General features: G+C 36.1%; 1 protein-coding gene and 1 long non-coding RNA gene across 6 annotated transcripts; one reads left to right on the forward strand and one right to left on the reverse strand.

The window, feature by feature from the left end:
* The first annotated feature begins 6,404 nt into the window (after nucleotides 1-6,404).
* On the forward strand, nucleotides 6,405-7,745 carry LOC130464166 (uncharacterized). Its single transcript, XR_008924493.1, has 3 exons — nucleotides 6,405-6,556; nucleotides 6,683-6,758; nucleotides 7,069-7,745. It is a non-coding gene; the product is annotated as an uncharacterized lncRNA (long non-coding RNA).
* Nucleotides 7,746-11,868: 4,123 nt separating this feature from the next.
* On the reverse strand, nucleotides 11,869-16,604 carry LOC130464349 (uncharacterized). 5 transcript variants are annotated; one of them, XR_008924731.1, is made up of 4 exons: nucleotides 15,494-15,689; nucleotides 15,242-15,384; nucleotides 14,417-14,588; nucleotides 11,869-12,115 (listed from the first exon to the last, which is right to left on the reverse strand). XR_008924731.1 is itself a non-coding variant. In XM_056833883.1 (4 exons), the coding sequence occupies exons 1-4, from the start codon at nucleotides 16,099-16,101 to the stop codon at nucleotides 11,994-11,996; spliced, it is 474 nt and encodes a 157-aa protein (XP_056689861.1). In that variant the 5' UTR covers nucleotides 16,102-16,604; the 3' UTR covers nucleotides 11,869-11,993. The 5 variants fall into 5 exon arrangements, 2 of the variants coding, with proteins under 2 accessions (XP_056689861.1, XP_056689860.1); XM_056833883.1 differs by lacking the exons at nucleotides 15,242-15,384; nucleotides 15,494-15,689 and adding exons at nucleotides 15,774-15,824; nucleotides 15,973-16,604; XM_056833882.1 differs by lacking the exons at nucleotides 15,242-15,384; nucleotides 15,494-15,689 and adding exons at nucleotides 15,701-15,824; nucleotides 15,973-16,599.
* Nucleotides 16,605-18,857: the final 2,253 nt, after the last annotated feature.

The raw sequence follows: 18,857 nt of genomic DNA on the forward strand, positions 1-18,857 counted from the left end.
GACTCATAGATTAATTAAGAATAAGCTTCGAATGGGGTAAGGAGAAATATCCATACAAGGAAGGGTGTTGGGAGCCCACCAAACACCAGAATAAATGAAAATAAATCATTGTCGGACCATACCAACTGTCGGACCATACCGATGGAATTCCAGCGCATAAAAAGAAAGAATGAAACAACGTCTTGTATCATTGTAGGAGTATATGTTTTCCGGTAAGACTCGCCCCATTATTCATACTCAAGGTATATATGTTCCAATAGTTTTAAAGCTTTTTCTGGTTGCACTTTACGTTAATTAGTGTTTTATTCACCAGGTGAACTCAAGAAACATCAACATGACATAAAATAAAGCAACCAAACAACACTTCTTTTAATTCATTAGGACTTGTGATCGACATATAAGACTCAAGTGATATTACACCCATTGTTCCTTCTCAATATGCTATTGAGATAACCCGGCATTGCAATTTAACAAGCGGGGTGTGCACAAGGCACGAAAAATCCTTAGTTCAATTCACATAGACATCCCAAACATACCCTACATACGGGGTAGAATAAATAGTGCAACGAGGCACGAATACTTGGCTCAAAGTATGCTAGACATTACGTTCAATAGCATAATAATAAGCCCTTGCATGTGAAACACCCATACATGCATAATAATACTTGAACAACATGCTTGACATTAAATTCCACGATTATAAATAGTGACAACATGCTCGCTCACATAGAATACATAAATTCTATAATAATCCATAACATGTTTGTTCACACATCAAACATGAATCTAATAATAATCCAAGCCACATGATTCACAACAATAAAGTATAACAAAAGTCCTCACGTAAACGGTGGTCACCCTAGACATGTACGTACCTCGAATATCTAAGTACGGGGGCCACTTTGCGAATCACGACTCAAGATTAGAAATCACCTCCTATTATTAAAATAATGAAAACCAATTATTATTCATGCTCACTAAATTTCCAGCAACTTTTATAAATTCTAAAACCCTTAAATTAGTTAGAAATTAATTGTCCATTAGTGAAATAATAGTCTTAGTTGAAAAACTAAAGTACTAGTATGAAAACATTGATTTTCCACCTTTAAAATCATCAAAATCGACACTTTTAAACCTTGAAATAATTGTGAAAATTATATTTGATTTCCATTAATTGAAATTAACATTAAATTATGTAAATCAATCCTTCATTTAAATTAGGATTAAAACCCCGACCCTAATTAGTCATAAAATCACTTTAAACCTTTAAAAATCAACACTTATTAAATAAACTAATCTAAAAGTTATAGTACGCCAATATAAAATATTCCTCAATCATCTTAACACATAAATCCTCAAATTCGGTGTTCATATTCGATCACAACAGTTTAATAAAACATAAACCAATAATAATAATATAATTTTAAATACGGAATTGGAAAACAATACGCAAGAAAGAAGAGAATTATACCAAGCCGGAATATCGCATGGTACAATCACGATTTGAATGTGATTGGGTGCAAAAAAGGATCAAAGGAACGGAGTATAACACACAACAACACATGTTTTGGTGTGTGTGTGCGAAGCAAGCAACAAAGGCAGGGGCAACATAGGCACGACATCGAGCAAGAGGGAGAGAACGGAGTGTGCGTGTGGGCGGCGTCGAGGGAAACAAGCAACAACACAGACACTCGGCGAGAGGCACGAGTGCTGTGCGACAAAGAGAGAGGGAGGGGTGTGCACGGATGCGAGCTGTGCGAGAGGCAGCAGCGACAAGAGGACTTGAGGGCGAGGGGTTGCGGTGCAAGAAGGCATGAGGCAGCGACGAGCAAGGAATGATCGGTTGTTGTGCGGGCTAGGAGACGAGAGGGCAAGAGAGGGACGAGAGAAAGAGAGAATCAGGTGCAAGGGAGGAGGAGAGAGAAAATTAATGAGGGAAGTGGGGATCAATTCAACATGAGGGTTATATTTATAGGCTTCCCCAATCCCTAATGGGCTAGGCTTAGGAATTATACATTGGGCTTTGCAATTTAGATGGTCGGGATTGAATTGGAAATTGGGATTAGAAATCTCAGTTGGGCTGAACTAGTGGAACGAGTTGGGCTTAGAATTAATTCCAACTATTTATAAACCGAACCGAATATATTTCCGAATTCGAAAAATAAATTCGTTTTATAATTAATTAAAATAATAAATATTTTAATTAAATAAAAATAAATTTAAAAATAATTAAATGTTATATAAATTTTAAAAATCATAAAAATGCTTTATAAATATATCATCATTATCATTACCCCATTGCCTCAAAGAGGCTCCCGCAAGAAGCGGGGTAAGGGGGGGTCGAACGTACGCAAACTTACCCCTGCAATTGCAGAGATGTTGTTATATAAATTTTAAAAATCATAAAAATGCTTTATAAATATAATTAAATATATTTATAAATACCAAAAAATACGAGGTATTCAAATGACAGTAACCATAATTCTGGAGAAGTACTCCATACAGAGTGTGAACAGAAGAGGAGAGAGGGGATCACCCTGTCTTAAACCTCTATAAGGCTGAATAAGATCAGTGGGAACTCCATTAATTAAAATGGAGTACTAAGCAGTAGCAAGGCAAGTCATGATTATATTGATGAAGTGAGAAGAGAACCCAAGGTCTTTCATGATCTCCCTAATAAACCCCCATTTGATTGTATTATAAGCGTCCCTCAAGTCTAACTTCATTAAGAAACATTGTGCTTGTTGACTCTTTCTATAGATCTTCACCAAATCTTAACAGACAAGCACATGTGTAGAACAGATCTTCCAGCTACAAATGCTCCTTGGTTGTGGGAGATGATATCAGGAAGTAAATAATTAAGATGTTCAAATAAGAGCTTAGAAATACACTTCTAAATCACAGAACAAAAAGCTATTGGCCTGAAATCCCCAATTGTTGCAGGCACACTAACTTTAGGAACAAGAGTAATGGAAGTAATATTTATCTCTTACATAACTTTACCAATAAGGAAAAGATCAGTTACAACAGCATGAACCCATCTTTCATGGTGTTCCAGGATTGTTTGAAGAATAGACTACCAAACCCATCCATTCTAGAAACTTTGTTGCTTGGAATATCATCAAGTACTCTCTTAATGTGTTCCATAGTAAACTGATAATTTCAGTCAGCTGTAGGATGCTTGTTGCTTAGTCAGGAGAGCGTTGACACGTAGTTTTTGGTTTCATCATCAAACTTTTTGCTTTGGGCCAGGGGTCAAATGTGCGCATCTACAGAACAGAGGGAGTAGGTACTTGAAAACAATATATGGATATTTATTTTTATACGCAATTATAATGATCCCTCAAATTTTCGCTCACGCAATGCGTGCATAAGTGTAAACACCTAATCGTGTCTCCCTATTGGGATGATGACTATACCATTATCATTTCTAGGTGGTTGGAACAACTCCGTGCGGAAGTCGCAATTTCTAAAACTTATTCCAACATCCAAGGTTCAAAATCCAATCCCCGAGACCGTTCCCATCACGGAACTCGGTACAAAATGCAACATCCAAAAATCAATTTCAAAATCCAAGTATAATCTCACCCAATGTACCACTCCATTGGTTTTACAAGGCCTTTTCCAGTCGAAATAACACTAAGCAATCAAAATTCGGGCGCCGACCCAAAAAACAGAGCAAGCCGGGCCTCGTCCCGTAAAACCAAATTCAAAAACCCGAAACGGCTATTTATTAGTCGCAAACTTCCTTAACTACCAAGAAAATCTACGTGCCAAAAATAGTACAATTCTTACAAAGGTACGCCCACTACAAGCCAAACGCAAGGACGGCGTCATCGTCCTTGCTTGGCATCTTCTGTGCCACGTCAGTGGCGCCAGGTGTCGTTGCTGCGCTGGGCGCAGCTGTCACCTCGCGTTTAGCCCCTCATTTTCATATTTAAAACCCTAATTTCCAACACTTTAGGGCAGGAAATTACAATCACAACGTCGTAATTCTAAAATTGCCTCTCAAAAATCAAAATAAAAATTCTTCAAAAATCCCATACAAATCTCAAGTTTTCAAGCAATTGGGAGCTCCAAGACGAATTCTAACCTAAACCTAACTAGGTAATTCCGAATCCCAATCCTAATCTACTATATATGTTTCTATAATTTCTCATTCAAAATGATTAGTAAAGTTGGCACCTTTACTCTTAAAAGTGTCACTTACAACAATCACACATTTTTACAAAATCAACACTTTCAATGATCCAAATACAAATCCATGGATTCCATGATGTTTCAAAACATGGAGTAATCAAAGGTGAGGCCTTTTTAATGTTTAAAGGTCTAATCTTCGAGATTCAAGACGTACTCCACTTTTCAATATTCAAGTTCAAGTTTCATTTCCAAGATTCAATGATGTTTAAGGTTGTTTGTAATCACTTCCTTAAACTAAAATCATCTCAAGTTATGGAGCATATCAAAGGTGAGGCCTTTTCAACATTAAAAGGTGTTTGTAATATTCAAGTACAAATTTCAAGATTCAATGATGTTTAAGGTTGTTTGTAATCACTTCCTTAAACTAGAATCATTTCAATACATGTAGCATATCAAAGATAAAACCTTTTCAACATTCAAATGTCTAATCTTTGAGATTCAAGACTCCTAAGTTCAAAATTCAAGTTCAATTTTCAAAATTCAATATTTTAAGTTCAATTTCTATGTCCAAAATCTAAGACACTTTGGGATGAGCAACTTGTCCTAAAGTTGAGAATTTTAGACTTGAATCCGTGTCGGACGCACTTATTTTTAAGAAGTCGTTTGGCGTTCGGATCTTAAATTCAATAGTTCAATTTCAATACCGCAATTTCAATAATGCCTTTCAATTATGCACTTCAATATTGCAATTTCAATAACGCCTTTAAATGTTGCACCTTTCAATTCCGCACTTATTATTTATGCAACTTTACTTGCCTAGTCCTTCTAGGCAATGTGGTTTCCCACCTAGTCCCTTTCTAGGTGGTGATGTATCTTTACTAATTACGCATTTATTTTCTATTGTGATGTTGCTTTACTTGTTTATCGCTTTCATAACCTCACATGCTAAATACAACAAATACAAAGTTACACCACGCTTAATAAAGATAATTTCTCGGACAAACCGGCCTTAGGTTCCCTTAAATTAACTTTAAAGAGAAGTGGTCACAATACAAAAGTATAAATTCTATGTGTTCGAATTCTAAATTCAAACCCACATAGTGCCATGACTAGGGTTATTCGAAAATGTTCTTTGCCATGCATTTGGATACAATTTATAAAGCTCGCGGAATAAGCATCTCGTTCCCTTGCCAGAATCTCACCCATCCGTTTCTAAGATTCAATGCCTTATCCGATATAGAGTCAACTTTGGTCTTTCCAAACGGGACCCTTAATTTTTTTTGGTGGTGACTCCTTCGAAATCCAAAAACATACAAAGCTCCAAGTCCATATTCTCGTAGGGGAAATACAAAAGAGCACGTACGAGAAAAAAAAAAACCCCTACAATACGCTATGCACTAGTTGTTATAAATTAAAACATGTTAATTTTATTTTAGCTTATATATATGCACAAGGATTTGGGTTTCTTAATTCGACGAACAAAACTTACTACGAACTCTTGTCCGTTATCTCATTTTTTCTAATCTAAGACCACGGGAGTAATTGAATTAACTTATTAAATAATTATTTATTATAAGAATTTGACATGTAATTAAATATTTTGGCTTTTTTATATTGAAATTTTATAATTAATTTACATATACATACAAAACAACACGTCGTCGTAAACAAATGTGGATTTAATTATTTATCTTTCTACGAAAAAACATATACATTTAGATATGATTGTGTTCAGAAACATCAAACAATCATAATTTATTTGTTTGCCGTAGTTTTTTATTTATTTATTTTCGTTTATAGTTTAATTTGGCTACTAAAAAATTTAAGATAAGTAAAGATCGTTGCTTGTCTTTTGAGATTGCTTCTAACGGTTGAAATCAAGTAATGTTTTAATATAGTATAAATATAAACTAGATTTTGCATGTATATGTAGCATTTAAATTTGGTCTTATCTTTCTAACTAGTAATATAGTCCATCACAAAGGATGCAAAAAATTAACTCATTCTTTGAAACCTATAAAAATATTCATCAGTTTTAATCAACAGAATAGTCCTAATTTCTCCATTAGGTAAATTTTGTTCTATCCTAGATTAGAAATAATACAGTTACATTTGCTTGTTTGAAAATCTCACTATATTTTTAGCCATGCATTAGTCCTAAAACTTTCCGCAAATTATTGTATGGTGGAAGATAATTCATTTTTTCGAATCCTTTAAATACTAAGTCCCAAATTTCTTTATCACACCAAAACATATTTAAACTTTCTTTTAATTTTTTTTATCACCATCTTAGTTAATAAAGAAAGAGTAAAGAAAAAGAAAGTGAATATAGAAAAAGAAAGATTTTATCCATCTCTATATTTCACATAGATATTAATCTATTGAAAAACTTTCAATGGAGTCTTATATCGTAAAGGTAACAATTATACTTTTTGTAAAGCACATTATCTTTTTTCGTCGTCAGTGATATGGCTAGTTTCTTCTTTTTTTAGTTTTCTTATGCGAATGTTTTTCACCCTTCTTTTTATTTTAATTTGTGCAGATAACAATAACAGCTACCGAAGCGACTTTTCTTCTTCCAATTGGAGGCATATTGGGAGGAAGATTTCAGCATAGAGGTAAAGATTATTGAAAATATACCTAAATAGTTTTCAATATAGCAATTCTTACATTTTTACTCTGTACATTTTACCTACATTTCCTTTTATGTTTACTAACACTTATCTTATATTAAGGAAAGCATGAATGTAATGGAGAAATTGTTTTTGCAAACTCATTGTACGTAACTACACAAGATCTAAAAATTCATTTGAAAGATTGAAGAAAATATTTTAATATTTATGTTGAATTAGAATAAGTTCAATCTTTAATTATATAACTTCTATGTTTTAAATTTTTTATTTTCTATATTTTATGTCAAACATCAAGGTGATGCAAAATTTAATCTTAATCAAGAATTTGGAGGATCCGGTAGATATGGTGCAGGAGGAAATAATGAAATTTATGGCGGAGGTCAGGGGTAAGCTAAGGTCAAGCACAAGAACAAGGTCAAGTTGAATCCCAAGCCCAAGCCCAAGCCCAAGTTCAAGCCCAATCCCAAGCACACGCACAAGCCCAAGGTCATGCACAATTCGATTCTAACTTGGATGGCTTTAGTAACAAAGGAACTAATCAAATTTTAGGTTCAGGCCAAGCATCAAGTGTGGGCCAAGGGTCGGGCCAAGCTTTAGGCAAAGTCAAGCACAATTCGGTTCCAACTTAGAATTTCATAAACACTTTAGAGGTTCTGGTAGATTTAATTTCGATGTAAGTAAGAAAATTTCAGGTTCAGGGAAAGCATCGGGTTTGGGCCAAGGGTAAGGCCGAGCTTCATGCCAGATGTAGGTGGTAACTTTTGGCTAGAATTGAAAATGGTTCGAATGTCAAATTTTAGTGGTTGTAACAAACTATTTAACCAAAATGTTAAAAACACCAAACTTGAACTAGAATATCAAAAATCATGTATGCACCAAGGGACTTGATTTTTCAGAATGCTACCCTCAAAAGGGGAGCCACATGAAGTTCATGATTAATAAAACCTAATTTTGTACACTTGAAATATTAGATATTTGGATGCCCCTACGACTTTGAATTTTGTATGTTGAAAGATTCGCCACAAAAAATTTCTAGACCGTTTGGAAAAACGATATTACTCGAAGATAAAGAATTGGAATTGACACAAGATAGAGATCCAGATTCGGGACTAAAACACTGATTCAGAATAACTAAGGTGTATCTAAGTTCAATACTAATATCATTTTCGTCCTATAATCCTACCATGAATTTAATTAGGCGGGTTAAGCATGCTTCAAATTTGAACATTAAACCTAGAATTTCGAAATCATTTTGAATTAGTCAAAATCAATGCAAACATAGTCCGGTTACCTAAAAATTATCTTATTAGTCATGATTGGATTTTGTAGGTCTTGTGTTTATCATGGAAAGCAGGTGATGCAAGTAAGCATAAACATACATCAAAATGTCAAATAGAACATAGAAATAAATTATACAACACCTACAAGAACTAGGTGTAAACCAAGAAACTGAAATTGCAAGAATTGAATTTAAAATGGTTAAATAAGAATAGTAAGGCAGAAATAATCGATATTGAAAGATTTGAAAGAGATGCGTTTTGGCAGCTCCATTGAACTAGTTAATGCATGATAATATACCTTCATTAATCAATTTCAAAAACATGAGGTAATAGATGAGAATCAACTACAATATCCAATCCATTCTTCGAAAAGAAAGGTTGTGCATCTGGAAATTGTATCACTTTTCGACCCCCCCCCTCACAGTGGCGACTCCGCTAGGGAGTATCTGAAACACACTACTACAAAATATGCCCTTTTTGGACGCTTGGATTTGTAGTCGTGACATTCATTCATAAAAATTTTTAAAAAAATTTAGAATCATCCAAAAAATAGGCTGTTCAATAGTTTGGGGACCTAGCTAAATTTTTATTTCACGATTAACCGGGTAAGACTTGATATTCTAAAACTTAGCACCGAACGGATTAATAATTAGAGAAGCGCATAACTCTGGCTTCCTTGACATGTTACATCCTGGAAGTACAGACTAAGGTCCAACCCTCATTACGGGAGGTGCATACTCTTTGGGGTACGACCACTCAACGTATTTCAAAGTAGTCCACCTATCCCAAACCAAATCTCTTATCTAAAAAGATTAACCTTCGGTGTACATTCACTCGGCGTATATCTTCGTAGGCTCTTTGTGATAAAATTTGTAAATGTCTTTGTCTTCTCCGGTCGGGGATTGAATGGTAAGTAACGATAGGTTTGGTACCTTTTGGTACCCAGCCTAATCCATTAAGAGACTGCATAAAACTAATATGCGCATAATTATCATGTTTTTTTAAAAGTGATAGTTTCGCTAAGAAAATTACGTGCTATGTGAAACTATTCAACATAAAGTTTAAGGCCAAAAAACGTAAATAAAAATTCTTAAAATGCCAAGGATTTAAAATTCACAAAAGTTGAATCCACCAGAAATTCATGCTCTGCAAACATGTCGGCGCTAGAGAAATGGAGTGCCCTCCAGGAAGGCACGACAAATTTCCAGCGCTTCCACCTGGCCGCAAGAAATTTGTAGCGGAATAAAGCATGTTTCAGATCAATTATGTTTCAAAATTACAAAACGATAAAAGCTTATACGCGCTAGAAATATTATGTGCCTGCCACGCCGACATTAGGAAATTCCATCGCCTAACGTATTTGCGCCAAAAGTTTCTAAAGCTGGCTTCGCATATTCTGAAAAACATTATGCATATTTTTATGTTTAAATTAAATTAATTGAGATCTGTCCCCATTTGGGTGAAGTTGCACCAACTGGACTTCAAATACTGGGTGAGAGAAGTCTCAGTAAGATTGTGGGGAAGTTGGGAGTGATGAAACATGTAGATAATGCCACTGGAAGAAGGGATAAGCTCCAGTTTCAAGGGTTCAGATAGAGGTTCTGGTTGAGCAATCTTTCCCTGAAACAATCAAGTTTATCAATGAGAGTAAGGAGTTAGTGGAGGTAAGGGTGGAATATGAATGGAGACCAGTAGTTTGTGCTCACTTTAAGGGTGTTGGTCATGATGTGGCCAAATGTAGGAAAGCTACTGGGAAAAGGGTGTGGGTTCCAAGCTGTAGCTAACACTGGTGTGGTGATAAGTAGGAACACCGGTGGGGTGAATGCTAACACTGGTGTGGTGATTACTAGGAACACTGGTGGGGTGACTGACAACATGCTTGCTAATACTGATGAAGAGAACTTTATCCCTGTGATTAACTTAAGCAGGAGAGCCATGTCAAGACCTTTGAGGGTCAATACTGCAAATCATTTCCAAGTTTTAGAGGGGGAAATGGATGTGAGGAGTGTTATGGGGGATGACAACCAGGTTCATGTATTTGGAGGAGGAGACTGAAGGAAATAATGCCCTTGGTCCAAGTATGCATTCTATGTTAAGTCTAATAAATGCGGTTCAGTATTAATTAACAAGTTAATAATTCAGTGAGATCAAGTGAGCTGAATGCCTAGCTAGAGGCCGCTTCAGTTCAAGTGGAATTAATGATATTAATCCACAGCTTACTCTTGACTGAACCCGTAGGGTCACACAAATAGTACGTAAACGGATCAAGTATTTAATGGCATTAAATACTCCATCTATGAATATTCGGAACCGACGGATCTTGGTTTCAGTGGGAGCTAAGATCGTCACAGGCAAGAAATGAATACTCCGGAAACGATGATATTGCCGGAAACGGAAATATGGATCGTATCGGAAATATGAATATTATCCAAGTCGTAGATGTTGCCGGAAACGGAAACATGGTACGTATCGGAAAATATTATTGGAAATGGAAATATTACCAGAATCGGAAATATTACCGGAAACGGAAATATTGTCAGAATCGGAAATATTACCGGAATCGGAAAATAATTCCGGAAACGGAAATATTAAATATTTGTTCGAAACGGAAATTAATTCCGGAATCGGAAATATTAAATATTGTTCGTATCGGAAATAGATTCCGGAAATGGAAATTTAATCGGAAGCATATCGTACGAATTAGCATCGGACGAGGCTTGCCGGACGAAGGCCCAGCACGAAGCCGAGGCCATCGCCCAGCAAGCATGCGCGCCACAAGCCCAGCCAAGGCAGCGCCCAGGCCTGCCGCAAGGCAGGCCCAGCGCGCGCCAAGGGCCACGGCTGCGTGGGCCGTGCTGCGCGGGCTGCTGCTCGCACGCGCATGGGCAGCCCTTGTGGCTGCCGTGTGTGTGTGAGTTTGTGCTCATGCGTGATTCCTGAATCTGCAAGAGTCAGTGTATGATTAAATGTCTATTCCTAATTGGATAAATTAATTAAATAGAATTCATGTAGGATTCTAATTCCAATTAATTCGCATCCTACTAGGATTACGATTCCTTTTCCATAACTCTATAAATAAAGGCCTAGGGGTCATAATTTATATACAAGTTTCAAAGTATTCAAAAGTGAGTTTTTTGAGAGAAAATTAAAACACATCTTGCTCATAAAAGTGCCGAATTTTCTAGTACCTTAAGGGCGATTCTAGTTGGTCAATCTTAAGGCGGATCCGGACGTGCTGTGGACTATCACTAGTAGAAAAAACCCTTATTGCAGCGGGCTTTTAGACCCCTGTTGCAGCGTACATCGTATGCTGCAACTGGGGGGCCTGCAACAAGTCTGAACTTGTTGCAGCGTACAATGTTCGCTGCAAAAAGTGATTTGTTGCAGCGGGCTTTTAGATGTACGCTGCAACAAGTGCCAAAAAATTGGCAAAATTTTGGACTTGTTGCAGCGGGCTTTTAGATGTACGCTGCAACAAGTGCCAAAAAATTGGCAAAATTTTGGACTTGTTGCAGCGTACATATATATGTACGCTGCAAAAGACTCAACTTTTTGCAGCGTACATTTATTTGTACGCTGCAACAAGTCTGAATTACTCAATTTTTTGCAGCGTACATTTATTTGTACGCTGCAACAAGTCTGAATTTTTGCCAAATTTTTTTCCCTTGTTGCAGCGTACAACATATATGTACGCTGCAAAAAAGCACTTTTGGCGGGAAAATTCTAATTTTGTTTAGGGATACCTAGAGTGCCTTGCACCAAATATAGAAACCTGTCAAAACAATAATAGAATAACGCAACCTGTATAACAAATATAAAAACAACAACTGGAGTTTTGTATACTATATATCCCAAAACCAAAGTGCACATATTACATTTAAATATATGTTCCAATTTCAACATAAACATACATTTTAATATAAAATTTATTCTATAACAACTAAACCAACTCGATCAAGCGCGCTAAAGCCAATAATAAATACTTGTTGGTAAAAAACTTAGCCCATTGCTCACGAACCACATCAAATTCCTCGCATAAGGCGCAATCCTCGGAGTGTAGACCTTTACAAAAACAGAAATTTAAATTAAACATTAGATTAAATACAAATTAAATATCACATTTTAACATTCAAGAAACTAATGACAATGTCCTAATAGTCTAAAATGAGTCCTTCGGTTCTTTAGTTCAAAGTTGGGAGCGAAAATGTCATTTTAGCCTAAATATGACCTATAACGACCCAATGAGCCTATAGGTGCATAAATAGATTGGAACGAGTCTTAGATCGTTAAAATTATGCATATTAAACATGTATTAAGTTTAAAATGCGTGCTTAGGTTCTTTATTTTAAAGTTAGGAGCGAAAATGCCTCATTTTAGCCTAAATATGACCTATAACTATCAAACAAGCATTAAATGTGCATAAACAGATTAGAATAAGTCTTAGAAACTTAAACTAAGCATATTTATCATATAATAAGTTTAAAATGAGTCATTAGGTTCTTAAGTTCAAAGTTGGGAGCGAAAATGTCATTTTAGCCTAAATATGACCTATAACGACACAATGAGCCTTAAATGTGCATAAATGGATTGGAATAAGTCCTAGAAAGTTAAAACTAGAATATAAAACATTTAGTAGGTTTAAAATGAGTCCTTAGGTTCTTTAGTTCATAGTTGGGAGCGAAAATGTCATTTTAGCCTAAATATGACCTACAACGACCTAATGAGCCTTAAAGGTGCATAAATAGATTGGAACGAGTCTTATAAAGTTAAAATTATGCATATTAAACATGTATTAAGTTTAAAATGAGTGCTTAGGTTCTTTATTTTAAAGTTAGGAGCGAAAATGCCTCATTTAGCCTAAATATGACCTATAACTATCAAACAAGAATTAAATGGGTATAAGTAGATTAGAATAAGTCTTAGAAACTTAAAACTAAGCATATTTATCATATAATAAGTTTAAAACGAGTCATTAGGTTCTTAAGTTCAAAGTTGGGAGCGAAAATGTCATTTTAGCCTAAATATGACCTATAACGACACAATGAGCCTTAAATGTGCATAAATGGGCTAAAATGAGTCCTAGAAAGTTAAAAATAAGCATATAAAACATTTAGTAAGTTTAAAATGAGTCCTTAGGTTATTTGGTTCATAGTTGGGAGCGAAAATGTCATTTTAGCCTAAATATGACCTATAACGACACAATGAGCCTTAAATGTGCATAAATGGATTGGAATGAGTCTTAGAAAGTTAAAAATAAGCATATAAAACATTTAGTAAGTTTAAAATGAGTCCTTAGGTTCTTTGGTTCATAGTTGGGAGCGAAAATGCTTCATTTTAGCCTTAATATGACCTATAACGACCCAATAAGCCTTAAATGTGAATAAATAGATTGAAATGAGTCTTAGAAAGTTAAAACTAAGCATATTAATCATGTAAAGGGTTTAAAATGAGTCTTTAGGTTCTTTAGTTCAAGGTTAGGAGCGAAAATGTCTCATTTTAGCTTAAATATGACCTATAACGACCAAACAAGTCTCAAATGTGCATAATAGATAGGATTGAGTCTTGAAAAGTTAAAAATAATCATATGAATCATGTAATAAGTTTGAAATTAGTTTTTAAGTTCGTTAGACCAAAGTTGGGAGCGAAAATGTCATTTTAGCCTAAATATGACCTATAACGGCCAAAGAAGTCATGAATGTGCATAAATAGATTGGATTAAGTCTTGTAAAGTTAAAACTAATCATATAAAACATTTAATATGTTTAAAATGAGTCCTAAGGTTCTTTATTTCATATTTGGGAGCAAAAAAGCCTCATTTTAGCCTAATATGACCTATAACGACCAAACAAGCCTTAAATTTGCATAAGTAGATTGGAATGAGTGTTAGAAAGTTAAAACTATTCATATTAAACATGTAATAAGTGTAATACTCTGAGAAAATATGTAGCTTTTCCTATTTGGTTTATTGTTCACAAATCAGGATCTTTGGACAACAACAAATGCTTATTAATCCAAGAAGCTTTTCCTATTTGGTTAAAACCCACACATTATTCACAATCTTCAACTTTTGTGATAATCATAAATCAAAACAAAGTATAAGTTTAAAATTAGGCAAATGAGTCAAAAAAGTAACGTAATAAGAGAAGTGGAAACTGGAAAGGCACACAGTGTCGCAAGTATACACCTGATTTACACATTGGACACAAGGTAAGTATAAGTTTGACAAAATACTGTTTCAGTTGAACACAAGGTAAGTTGCACTAAAAGGAAGATAAAGAAGATAATTAGAAAAACCAACTTTGTGATGACACAGACTAGTCCCATCACGAGCACCAAAATAATAGGACACAACATGATACATACCAAGGGTGGGATTCTTCTCAACAAAGAAGTTGTTCTTCGTGAAACGCTGCATGTGCACAATAATGTAAGGTGGCAGTTTAGTTACACGATATCGCATCCTAGCTATTTGAGGACGCACGACTTCTGTTATGGTCTCCCCGTCAAACTTGTTCATTATGTTGAAAAGTGGAACCTAAGAAGAACGCAGATGTGCCAAATCCATCAGTTACCAAGAAAAGTAAAGCGAAAAAGATGAACACATTAACATAAATGGTGAAGCCAAAAGACATACATGATGGATGCCTACCTAGAAAAGAAACCCAGTCTTTTTACAGAAATTTAACATTCTATTTTTTGACAAATCAAGATATACATACTGAAGAACAACTTCAAATTATCTATAGATCGTGATTTGTGATTAGATACAAATCAGTAGTGAGGATATAACCAACTTTACAGGAGGGCATAGCTACAACTGCTAGCAAAGCCATAATTTTCCACCCACCAAATAGTCAGCTAGCACATTCAATGTTACAAGTGTGAATGTGTGACCATTATAGAAACATCTAACCAGGGAAACTCCCTCCCAGATTATCATTTATTCAAAGTTAAGACCTTAATATTCAACAAAGCCTCCCGATTCTGCCACCAAGAATCAAAGGGATGAGCATAATGGGAATAGTGCTCTGGGAAACAAAGGTATTCTTAACCTTACATCTCATGCTTTCTCTCTTCTGAAGCTGCTGCTATAACAGCCCCAGAAGAACCGAAGGACACAATCTACGGAATACTAATAAGAGAAAACAAAGTTTTTTTTAAATTCAAAATAAAGAATAAGATTTCAACCTAAACTGCCAATATAAGCTGTCTCCATCAGCTGAGCCATAGGATCAATGGCCTGGCTAGCTATTGCCGGTAAAGAAAGCATTATAAGCTCCCGTTTGACATTTGGAGGAGGCAACTGGTTGAGGGGCTGAAGTACAGACTCACTGCGAAGTCATTAAAAATAAACTAACATAAAAGGGACATGCTTAAAACTTAAAGATTCAAATCAACAGTAGTTTCAACATAATCATTATCGCAGAGAAGTATTTTTACCAACGTATATTTTTGAGATGCGTGGCTCAAATAGTTGTAATGTGGTATCACCAAAAGATCAAGTAACACAAAAAATAAGAATAAGAATAATTTATATTATCAAACCCTAAAAATACGAAATTAGGGGAAAATCAAGAATTGACTGAAAGCAAACCCTAAAAATACGAAATTAGGGAAAAACAAATACAAAAAGTTAGAAAACTATACCTCCTCAATTTCGAAGGCGGCTGAGTTCGAAGGCTTATCTGGGTATAAGCAAAGAGAAAGAGAGAGAGCATACCACAGCTGTAGCATCGTGCAAGACAGAAGTAATTGTCCATTCACCATTTTTCTAAATCAAAAAGAAACCCAAAAAGGGAAATCGTCAGAAATGCAAGAAATTTCTGAGAGACAAATCATCGAACAGTTTATGTGCATAGAAAAAGGCAGAGAAAAACAATAAAACAATAAAAAATTAACAAGGGTCAAAGAGAATATACAGAATCGGAGTCGAGGAGAAAGAGACAACGGGGGCAGCGAGGGGTGCCGAGGCCAGGATTAATGGTGGGATCATGGTGATACACATTTCCAGTTCGAAGCTTCTCCTCGTACACTTCTCGGGTTCCCATTTTTTACGTCACCCCTTTCAAATTTCTTGAAGCGAAAGATAAGATGTAAAATTGAGTGTGGTGGAGTGAAGGAACTGCGGGGATGACGATGGGAGGGGGTAGGGCAGCGACAGAATTCAAGGTGGTGGTTCAGGCGGAGAAAGAAGGGATTTAGGAGAGAGAAAGAGAGCAGATGAAGAAGAAGAAGAATGAGGAGGTGAGAGAGTACGCAGGGAAAGCTGAGGGAAGAAGAGGGAGTATGAGCGTCCTTAGGTTTGAGATCCGAAATGTTTTTCTTAATTAGCTTTGCAGCGAAATTTTTTTATTGCAGCGGGCTTTTATCTGTACGCTGCAAAATAAATGGGCTATTGCAGGGGGCTTTTATTTTGTACGCTGCAAAAAACTCTCTTGCTGCGGGCAATTAATTTGTACGCTGCAACAACCCTTTATAAAGTTTGACCCGCGTTGACCTACTGGTTGTTGAAGCGTATTATTACATGTACGCTGCAACAAGGGGGTTGCAACAGGGGTTTTTTCTACTAGTGTATCTACGGAGGGACGACATTTGGAGTCCTAAAAGACTTGTTCTTGTTCGGTTCGGGCGCAGCTAGGGAGGGCACGCAACAAAGAGTATGCATCTAATTATGCTATATGATTATGTGTAAATAATATGTTTCCTGGGTTAATGGTTGTTTCCGCATGATCTACGTAAATGTCATATGTATCATAACCTAACAGTGGTATCACGAGCCCCTTATTATTTTCATAATCTAAATTGCATGAACATGGTTAAATATTACAAATTTGCAAGAATTAAAAAGGGTGATTAATTTTCGTAATTGTTAATTAATTGCAAATTGCGTTTATTTAATTATACGTACGCAGTTTTTCGGCAGTTTCTTCGTTACTCATCCGAATTGAGTGATTTTTGTGTCAATTCCGCATGTAAAAGGCATTCTAAAATTTTGACAAAAATAGTTATTTTTCTGCCGAACCCAGAATTCTCAAATTCGAAGCCTAACTATGACTTTTCGAAGGTTTTAGTTTTTCGAATGCAAAATTTCGTAAATTTAAGATGTTAAATTAAATATTTGCGATTCTTGTTGATAAATCTTGAATTTTTGATTGACCTACTGCATATGTTTAACAAGTTTGAATGCCTAGTCTTGTTAATTATGCAATCTAATTTGTAATTATGATTAATTTGTTGAAAATTAGAATAATTTAGAATTAATTTGATTTTCATAATTAATTGTAATTTAATTAGAAACCTATGATTAAAAACCACCATAAAAATTGTAAATTTACGATAAATTTTAAATTTTTATGACCTAGACTTGAATCCATAACAATCGGAAATCAATTGGATAATAAATTTTCGATTTTTCGCCCTAAAATTATGAAATTAATAATATTTATTAATTTGTCATTAATTTTAAATATAAATTTTAAATTTATGCGATTCGTTCATATAACTTGCACGCACGAAGCAATGGACGCTTCGTGTTACCCTTAAGGGGTGTTGTATAATGCGGGCATGCGACGACGAGCAAGGGAGCTCGTCGCCCGTGCGGCACGAATGCAATGAGCAAGGGCGTAGTGCACGAGCACAAGGCAGCAGCCCTGCCTTGTGTCGTGTGCCACGAGCAATGAACGAATGGGCATGGGCGAAGGGCGAGCCAAGGCAGTCGCGTGTGGGCAGCAAGCGAGCTGCGCCACAGCGCGCGCTGCCTCGCACAAGAGCGCGCAGCCTCGCGCGCAGCGAGCGCAAGCTCGCGTGCCACGAGCGCTGCGCCCAAAATCACTCGCGCGCACAGCGCGCGATGTCGCGCGCCAGCGAGCGATGGCTCGCGCGCTCAGCGAGCGATTTCGCGCGCCCAGCGAGCGATGTCGCGCGCCCAGCGAGCGATGGTTCGCTCGCCCAGCGAGCGATGTCGCGCCCCAGCGAGCGATGGCTCGCGCGCACAGCGAGCGAGCCAGCGCGCCCAGCGAGCGATCTCGCGCGCGCGCACTGCGAGCGATAGCTCGCGTGCGATGGGGCGCTGTGCGGAGGCTTGCGATAGGACAGCAGCAGCTATGCGACGAGCGCATGGGCTGCGCGCACATGGCCAGCAATGGCTGTGTGCGTACGGCCCATGGGCGTGCAACGCGTAGGGTGTTTGCGTTACGATTAGATCGTTTTGAATGTTTAATTTGAAAATTTCAGTTCACGTAATTTTAATTAATTTTAAAATTAATAATTTGAATTAATTTCTTGGATTTTAATTTTGAATATTATAATTATAATAAATGGAATTTATTCTAATTATTTTACTAAAATTAAAATCATGAATTAATTTAAATGCGACTGAAATTAAATTAAATTTTTGGATTCAATTATAAATTTATATGAGCTTTAAATTTTAATTAAATTTGTATGTTTCCGGTTAGACTAGAAATACAATTTTATGTTTAAAATTAGTAAAGCATATGAATTTATTGGTTTGAGTGGGAGCGCTTTTTAGTCATAAACTCTTGATTAGGTCTACAAATCCTTAAGGTTAAAACAACTCGATTAGAATTAATAAGGACTGAATAATTGGTAGATTATTGGTGCCCTTGATTAATTGCTGCAAATGTTTACGTGATGCATAATGTGTTTTACTAACCAGCTATGTGGGCCATTCATGATAATGAATGGGTGAATGGTATATATTGTATATGTACTGTTTTGCAGGTTATGAAGTGACTAGTATGGCCCAAATAGGATAGAAAATATGGTCTGCGTACCATTAATT

This window comes from Spinacia oleracea, chromosome 6 (genome assembly GCF_020520425.1).
Source record: "Spinacia oleracea cultivar Varoflay chromosome 6, BTI_SOV_V1, whole genome shotgun sequence".
NCBI lineage: Eukaryota > Viridiplantae > Streptophyta > Magnoliopsida > Caryophyllales > Amaranthaceae > Spinacia > Spinacia oleracea.